This window comes from Symsagittifera roscoffensis, chromosome 5 (genome assembly GCF_963678635.1).
Source record: "Symsagittifera roscoffensis chromosome 5, txSymRosc1.1, whole genome shotgun sequence".
Taxonomy (NCBI): Eukaryota; Metazoa; Xenacoelomorpha; order Acoela; family Convolutidae; genus Symsagittifera; species Symsagittifera roscoffensis.
The window spans coordinates 53789665-53799119 of record NC_087066.1 but is presented as its reverse complement, the minus strand read 5'-3'; the positions used below and the strand labels follow the sequence as shown (position 1 = coordinate 53799119).

The window sequence follows — 9455 nt, the reverse complement described above, 5'->3', positions numbered from 1 at the left end:
TTGAGGTCAAATTTGAAAAGATATTTCACCTGTGATCATTTTCGTTAAGTTATGAGGGTGTAAAGATTGCCATTTTGACCATTTTGACCAATTTTGGACAATTAACGCGCGATATAATTCGCGCTATTAACGCGTAAGCGGAGATTTAATCTGTCATATAAATTGTTCCAAATTGGTTGAACGAAGCTTATTTGCCATAATTGATGTGTTACAAGGAACGAAAACTATCTTTTTGTACGTTATATGGCGTGTGGGGGGATGATTTTCATAAAAAGTTTCAAATTTTAGAAAAAAAAATTTTCATTTTATTTTATTTCATATAATGTTTTTATGTTATTACTGCTGCTCCATAAACCTTCAAAAGCAGTCGGAACATTCAGAGCTTCGCCCTGATACGAGCAGTCTTGTTTGATTGTTTGTATTTATAAACAGCTAGTTATAAACTTTAAAGACGACATGAAAGGAAATTTGTAGCAGCATTCAAGAGTTCTAACTGATAGCAGCAATTTTTCCCCTCTGAGGTTACGTTTTTTTGTCCTGAAATTGACCGCGTGAAACAAAAAAACTCGTACGAGGTCAAGCATGACATCATAATAAAGTTGTTTGAGTCTTCATTTGAATAGGAAAAAAACGAAGAAAAAAATATTTTCTGTATCAAGAAAAAACGGATATAAATGTTGCAATGTTTCTTATTAATTTAACGATCGAAGAAATCAATCCTACTTAAAAAGCTAATTTCCTTTGTGCTTTTACAATTTCCTAAACTTTGTTTTTTACTTTATTTTTGAAGCTGAATTTCAGTCCTGTCTGCACAAAAGAAAAACATTTTGAAGTTAAATATTTTTTATGGAAAAAACCGATGATATATTACAATAGCTGACTGAGGCAACTAACTTAACTCAGCGAAGCAAAAAAACTGATTTGCACTGGATGGTCTTTTAATCAGATATTTCAGCCGCTTTACCATTCAGGCTGCGAATTCAGCCGAGACGAGTTTAGACTCGTCTCGGCACAATTGAGAGCTACCTGTTTCTGTTCATCTGTTTAAGTCTAAGAATTATGCTTAATATTAAGAATTCTTCATTGGTTCCTAATTTTTTATTGGTTTTTAAGTATTAGAGAATAACTTGTTGGTAAAAACCGAAATTATTTATCAATGATTTGAATTTAGTTCCAAATGTTGATTGTGGTCGGAACGTTCTGTGAATATTTTACAGCGACAGACAAGGCTAGCTTTAATTGTAACGCTGGACAATTCAGATAATTTGCTTTTCGAAAAATCTTTCAGCTCAAAACTCAGTTTTGGCTTCCGAAAGTCACTGTTCAAATTGCTTATTAGAATTCTTTTGTCTATTTTTTTCGAAATTTTGTTTGCAAATTTTACATTTACGGACTAGACATGAATCTTTTCATTAAATTTTTTTCGAATTTTTAACATCGGTTTCTTTAACGCGCTGAAATGAACACAGGGAAAAAAATTGTCAATTAAAACTGTTGCATAATTTAAACAAATTTAAACAAAATTGTGCAAGATAAACAAAACCTGGACTCCGAGAGCGTGAGTGAATTTGGTAATCAATTTTTTTTTTCTCAAAAAAGCAACTAGATTTCATTGCTATTTACATCGACAATTTTTCCAACTTTGCAGCAAAATTTGTCTTTTTTAAGCTTAATTTGATTTTTAATGGCTTTCTAAGTTAGTTACTTTAAAAGCTAAGATAAAAATGGTTATAAGGCAATTTGTGTGAATTCACATCTAATTACTCTCTATTTTTCTGCACTTATTCACGCTTTATATTATGGAACTTTTTTTATTCTTTATTTTAAAAATGTCTGCCCTTTTAACTGGCTTCGTTTGAAGCAAGTAAATGTAAAACTTGCAGGTAATATAACTTCCTGGTTGAAAACTTATCAGTTTAAGGTCTGCTTAACAGGAGGTTAAGGTTAACTAGCAATTTAGGTGCAGAAAAAATTCAAATGGCTGCAAAAAAGAAAGGCACAAAATATTATCATATGGTCACTTTAATCATTCAACTGCAACGTACAAAGAGCAGATAAATAAGTTAACCGAAAAGTTGAAAAACCAAACAACGTTAGTTGGTCTTAAAATTTAGATTTCAAACATAATCTAAATACGGCAAACTGAAGTGGTTTATTTTATTACTGCGTTGAAATTGTGATCTTCGCGTTTGCTTTTCCAAGAATTAACCAAATAAGGTGATAGCAACTTAAAAAACTTCACTTTGTCAAAACGTCAAATGGTTAGAGCTGGTATTATTGTTCCCATAACTTGTCGTATTAGCAGAGCGCGTAATCAACGCTTACAAATTCCCATTTTTTTCTTACCATAACTCTATTTGTTTTGCGTCCATTCGAAAAGTCCAAGCTAAAGTATTTGATATGATTTGGCGTAGTAGAATTTTAAAATATTCAGATCAGTTTTTTCTCAAGTAGAATTTATTGTTTTCTTTCAAAGAAATGCCTTTCTTTAAAGGCATTTATCATCACATCAAAAGAAGTTCGCTAATAAGCCACGTGAACCGACTTTTCCCGGTCTAATAAATTTTTTATTTGTTTCAGAATTGCGGAATTAACTGACGTCATAAAATATCAACACCAATTTCTGTATACGAAAGTGAGCTTGCCTCACTTTTAAGCGCGTCACTATTTTGCTTATCTATCAATTTTTCTTACCTGCTATTATCAAATCTATTTACCCAGTTTACCCCGTAAACGCTGTCACTTTTCCATTTTTTTCAGACTCCGATCGACGGAAGTTTGTCAAGCTGTCGTTGAATTTCCTTATCTGTGAGCTGAAAGATCTTAACAAACAAGTCTTTTCAAAGTTGAAAATGGATTCCTCCTTCAAGATTTCACACAACTTTCCCGACACATTAGACAGCTATAAGCCGCCTGTGAATTCTGAAAACTTGTATAATCATGGAGTCGCAGAAAATGCCATGATGACTAGCGATCACTCGAATATTACGTCATCGTATTTATTTATTGACGACAACGAAGCGCCCAGAGCAGTGGTCGAGGACCTAGATATGAACGAAAACTCATTTTTGCATATTTCTAAGAACGATATCGGAGATTACGAAAACGCGAATGTTCTTCAAAAATACCGGTCGATCGACGAAGACAAAAGTATTAACTCTTCTGTCTACTCTATGAACCATTCGTCCAATTTAATTCACCACAGCAAGAGTTTTGGTCAGGGTCAGTTTCCGGACTGGGACAACCAGCGAACGATGCCAAGCAAAGGTCAAAGCACATTCATCATCCGAGACCCGAACTATCTGGACGGATCCGATTTCTCGACTTACATAAACCGAAGTTGCAGCGACGAGGTCGTAACTACAGTCGCCAGCGCTGGGCTAAATTGTCCAGGAGCTGACCCAGTCGCCAGGTCATATCAGGCGTCCAGACTTACAAGCCAGTTTGCGTCTTTGCAATCCGGCGCCTCGTCCTTGGAAAAAACGTCAACGACTTCAGAGGGCTGTTTGAGCTCCATTGAAATAACACAACTTTCAGATGACATTTTGTCTCGTATTTTTTCGTTTTGCTCCTGGCGGGACCTCCTAACTGTGGTATCTCTTGTATGCAAACGATGGGCTTTCATTATCGAAAGTGATCCTTATTTGTGTCGCTTCCAAAACGTACAAATCGACATTTCATCCTCAAATTTAGGTAAGCAAAATCGAAGTTTCTTGAATGCTTTTTGTTCCGACCATTGAAAATGGGTAGGAACTTTATATTGGGGTGTGTTCTAGTTCTCTTTCATTTTTTTTGTTTTCCACGCAAAATCAAGTACCGCAAGTAACCATCGGAAAGATTCGAGTGATTTTTCATCTTTAAAACCTTGAAGTTGTAATTTGAACGATTCTAAGACTTTGAGAAAAACTGGTTTAAAAATCCTTAATATAAAAGGATAAGCCGTGAAACTGTAACTCAAGCCCTGAAAGTTTAGTTTTACTCCAAGTTTTTTTTTAGCGCCAGCTTTGGATTGAAAAACTTCTAAAAATTCTGCAACAAACATTTTGGAAAATATTTGTTCCGACCATTGAAAATGGGGAGGAACTTTGTATTTTATTCGATTGTTTAAGTTTTTTCTTACTGTTTTCCACGCAAAAACCAGGTACCACAATAAGTCATCTGACTGGGTTGAGTAATATATCATATTAAAGCCCTTTCAGTCGTGATTCGAACAACGTTAAAAAAAAATTGATTAAGTTTTCCCAGTTTGGAAAAACAGGGTAAAAATTTTAAATTTTTCGTCTGAATTCGAGCGAATAAAGCAAGCGAGCAGGCTTGCAACAGCTTAATTAGGAAAAAATTAACAGTTAAACTCTTAAAAACTTAACTTTCGGCAAGTAAAATTAATTTTAGAGTTTTTGTATCTCCATTATGGGAAACAAAAACTTCAAAAAAACTGGAAAATTTTCTGCTAAGAAACTTGAAGAAAAAAATTGGAATCTTTTGAATTTTTTTTGTCAATTTTCTAAAAAAAGTTTGGGTCTTATTTGCCTGTGTTACTATGAATGTCAAAACTGCCTAAAATATAGTTTTACATCAGACTTTCTTATCACCCCACGCAGAAAAACTAATTTGAAAATAAAAGCTTTATGTAGTTTTTAAAAAGACTATGGTCGGAACATTCTGTGCTACTTGCACAGTAGCCAGCTATCCTTTTTTGATTTGTTTTTGGTTTTTCTAGTCTTTTATTGAAAAAAGTAGTCCAATTTTTCTGTTTTATTATGGCTGTCGAATAATCCTCGGTGCAAAATTTTCGTTTAGATCTTTTTATCACCACGCAGAACGACACTAATTTTAAAAAAGATGAAATTTTTTTTTGCGGTTTTTAAGAATATGGCCGGAACATTCTATGCTTCATGCACAGCAACCAGCTTTTCTTGTTTAATTTAAGCCATTTGTTGACAAAACTTTGCTTCATACATTAATTTCATCATATAATGATACCCGAACACAGGTTGATACATATTCGTATTTGAGATCTGATACAGGCTGATGCATATTCGTGTTCGAATGGTGGTTTCTGTCTAAGCATAGTCCGTCTCAATTATCTCCTCGCATTCCAGACTGAGTTAGTTTGTCGAGCGAAATTTTTTTTGCGACTCAAGTCCGTTTTTTTTGCGTCTACAGCTTTCACACAGTACCACTATTGCAACCGGAATCGGTCCAGCTGTGGAAAACCTTAAGCTTGAGGTCAAGTGAGATCATTTTTATGACGAGAGATCGATTACACAACCTGAATATCTCGGAGTGACCGCCTTACCACTATGTGCTAAGTGCCCATCCAAAAATATGTTTTTTCCAGCTAAAACTGTAAAATAATTCAAAATCAATCCAAAATGGGCTTGGCATAAATATATTTTGTATTTTCGTTGTCTAATTTCGAAAAATAGGATGCATTACTGATTTATACTTGAATAAACTAGAATAATTGTTATTTATTCATTTTGGTATTAATTTTTTTTAAATCTGCCTAGTTTCATATGATCAAATGCTGTTTTGATCTTCTTGATCACTTAGGGAATATTATAAGTGGGTACTTTGCGAGCCCTTCATCTATTCATTTTCGATTACTTGACAAATTAATTTGAATGCAAATTCATTTTTTAATCCGACTACACCAATACTGAAAGAAAATATATTTTCTTTTCTGCTGACAAGCTTTCAAAAAGCACTTCGAACCTTTTGTTCCGATCATTGAAGTATTCGGGTACTTTTTTCACACAAAATTAGCCACCCTAAAATCACATTAAACAAGATCGTGTGATAAATAACATTGAAGCTTTTCGGGTCTTTATCTGAGCTGTCTTTGAAAATTCTGAAAAATCTTTCTCTGAGTCCAGATGAAAAATTGTTCGAATTGTTTTACTTTTCGTTGCAATTAAAAACAAAGAGTTGACAAATTCACTCTCCATCAAAGGCTAATAAAGAGACGATTTTTTAGACTATTAGACAGTAATTAGGGCTAATAGCGCCGAACGAAGTTTTTGAAGTGTCAGTTAGCTCCGTATCCCCGTAGTATCAATAAAACGCGAAGTTCGAAGAAAATCGGAAAACTCTTTGAAAAAATTGTATTAGCGACAACAATTGGTCGGAACTTTCAATGCTACTTGAACAATAACAAGCTATTCTTGTTTGTTTTTAGATTTTTTTCGCAGCGCTAACATCTGTTGAATAAATCTGCGCTATTTTTTAGCTACTATGGGGATTTCAATTGCGAATTCAATTTGGTTGATCTAAAATACTTAATCAAATTACCCGATCACTTTTTATCCAAAGTCTGATCAAACTATGACCTAATTCCTTTTTTCTCCGTTTTTCAGATCATCAAAGGACGTTCATTTCCAAACGCAACTGCCTCAGGACTGTATCGCTACGCTTCAAAAACGACTTCGAGTACGCGAGTACTTACAAACTAGTGCTGGAGGACTTTCTCACTCTTCTCGGAAAACAATGTCGCTACCTGGAGACCCTCATCATCAAAGAATACGACTGGAGGCTGATGAGTCAGCCGATACCCTGGATTCGGTGTGAACTATTCCAGGTAAAAGCATGAAAAGCAACTCGCTTGTTTTTTCGAGGAAAAGACAACTTAGTATAAAAAATGGGTTCCGTCATTTTTTCGTGAGAACTGAACAGCCAGTTGTACAAATATGCATATAAATTTCGGAAAGTAAAAAAAATTAGGGCATTTTTAAGATTTTTTATTAGCCCTTCGTGTATTTTGTTCCAGAATTTATGCCGGTTGCATCTTGAGAACATTTCTTTCCACAACTACCGCGAGACTTCATTCCAGTCAGTATCCTTTCTCTCCAACCTTCAGTTTTTGGTGCTGATTGAACAAGCTAAACTTACCAATGAGAACAAAGACGAAGTGGGCGCTCAGAAAGTGTCCACGTACAAGGGCTTCTTCGAGGCTCTGGAGGTGTTGATTAGAGAGTTGGTGAATTTGAAAGAGATCACTGTCAAAGCTAATTCAGACGGGGGTGTCACTGAATCAATTCTAAAAAAGTGAGTTTTCAAAGCATAAACCAAATCATTCAGAGGCTTTTCTAGACAAAACCTGAGCTTCAAACGTTCACGAACACGACTATTAATTATTTTTTACACTAGAGATAGCCACCGGGATTTAGACTTTTTTCATTAAATAAATTTGATCATAAGCTTCAATTACTCGGGGGACCTGCTCGCTAACAAATATAGTTTGAGCATGTTTGCTTTTCAAATACCACCTTTTTCAACTTCGAAATTTGGTTTTTCTTTTAGTTCTAGAACTTTTTCACTTCCGCTTTTGTTTTTTATTTTTCGCCTTTTTTATCCTAATTTTTTTTCAATTATTTGATGAATTCGGCTAATGGTTTTCAGCTGATAATATACAGTGCTGATTTTAAAAGAATAAAACAAAATTGAAAAAACAAATGCGTTTTTCTCAAAACATATTAATTTTGGACAAAAATAGAAATATACTGAAAAAAAAATGCTTAGAACTTTGTCAGAATAAAAGGGTGCAATTTTTGTGGCAAAATTCTAAACCAAAACGTTGCCCCAAATTTGAGTCATTTGTCGCTCTTTTTCGTCAATCAAAAATACGCTGAAGCCACCTGGTCAATTGATGAGCAAATACATCAAAGTGAGCCTCTTATGAAGCAGAACCAATTTTAAAAACTGTATTATTTCTCAAATTAATCATAAAGGAGTATGTTTTTGTTTGAAAATGAAAAAGGCCAGTTTTACAGCATAAAATGCCAAACTTGAATTACAAAGCAATTTTTGATCATTTTGCGAAAATAGGTGGAAAAAATAATACGGTAGAAAATGAAATAAGAAAAGGTACAAAAAAAATTAAAACTTGAAATTGCGCCGGGACCGATCCCCGACCTGGAGATTAATGATTGCTGTCAATATGCAAACACTAGCAACCAATACGGCGATAACAGTTAACACTTATTTTCAATAAGTACCGGAGTCGAACCCCGCTGCTGGAGATTAACAGACCCACATCCTCGCATCTGGGCCATATCGCTTGAAAACCGGCAAACACAAGCCACCAATATAGCTGATACAACAAGTGCTATTTAATTGCCAATGCTACGCACCATAAATTCCACTAACAAGCACTGCTATTTGAGCGTTGGGCTGGGAAAAAAAGAAATTAATAATATAACACTACACTCGCTTGTGCAATAAACATTAAAGAAAGTAATTCAAGCTTCAAGTTAAACTTGAGGGTTGTGCTGTTGAACTTAAGTTTGTAAAGGAACTTGTTTGCAGCTTCGTTCGCAACGTGATAGAGAGTGGCAATCCTGTGGAGCGAGTGGACGTGAACAACATAGACAAATGGGTGTTGACGGTGCCTGGGTGTGAAATGATGCAGATGGTCACACACCTCAAACACCTCTCAGTGCACACTCTCTCCAACAGAACCGACATCAGGGTTAGTATAACTTTTTTAACGTTTGTCTAGAATGCGGGTAAATTTAAGGAAAAATACAGCTGTCAGTGTTAAATGAGCATTAAGAACAAAGTTCATTAAGCGGATACTTAGCAGACAAAATTTGGTGGTGAGCCGAAAAAAAATTCCCAAAATACCACCCCAGCCCCACCCACCTACCCTTCCTTAAGCACAAAACCAATTTAAAAAATTTGGTGCTTCAAACAAATTTATAGGCAGCTAAACAGATATGTATCAGCCGAAAGCATTTAAGCTGGAAAAAAATTTTAAAGTGAAAAAAGCGATAAATAAAAAGTGAAAAAAAAAAGAAAACTAAATACAACCAATAATAAAATTTCGAATGGAACTGCCATTTGAACGGCACATATGCCCAGAAAAGAATTCTGTTGACAGGCATTCTGTTCTGTTACTACCAGCTACCTTTGGCTGCGGCTAACAGCTAAGCTAACGGATTCAACTGATTTTGTTAAACTAGTTGTTAACTAGAAAAAAGTTTATATTCCAGTTTGATAACGCTTGCTATTCGCAAGCGTAATTAGTCGGGTTGTTGTTGTTGTTGTTAGCCCACGCGGGTCGGGTTGGGCTCTTCTGTCTCCAGGTCAAGGAACTTAGCAACCTCTACCGGCCGAAGCCACAGGTCTGCTGGGGTGAGTGGGGAGGGGTTTTGGGAGCAGTTGAAAAGGTGACATGTTGTGTGGGGGGCAAGGGAACAGGTTGGGCAAAGGTGGGAGATGGAGCTGTCGAGGCGGGATAGGTAAGTGTTAAGGAGCCGGCTGTAGCCAGACCGGAGTTGGGAGAGCTTACAGCGCGTGGGACGTGGGAGAGATTTTTCAGAGGGGTCAATCTTTGGGGGAGGGATACAAATAACTTTAGACGGAGGGGTTTCGGCTAGGAACTTGGTTACAAGGGAGGTATGGTTGTCTTTTAAAATTGGTTTGTAGTAGTTAAAAATAAAAGTGGAGACTTC

General features: G+C 35.6%; 1 protein-coding gene across 7 annotated transcripts in view; it reads left to right on the top strand.

The window, feature by feature from the left end:
- Nucleotides 1-9455, top strand: part of LOC134846385 (uncharacterized) — a 30162-nt gene that overhangs the window by 12012 nt on the left and 8695 nt on the right. For 4 of the 7 annotated variants that reach the window (XM_063863713.1, XM_063863715.1, XM_063863714.1 and 1 more), the window contains exons 2-5: nt 2581-3693; nt 6360-6580; nt 6770-7047; nt 8308-8470. In XM_063863713.1, the coding sequence (XP_063719783.1) occupies nt 2853-3693; nt 6360-6580; nt 6770-7047; nt 8308-8470 (1503 nt within the window). In that variant the 5' untranslated portion in view covers nt 2581-2852. The remainder of the gene's footprint in view (nt 1-2580; nt 3694-6359; nt 6581-6769; nt 7048-8307; nt 8471-9455) is intronic. The other 3 variants (XM_063863716.1, XM_063863712.1, XM_063863718.1) reach the window with 1 other exon arrangement.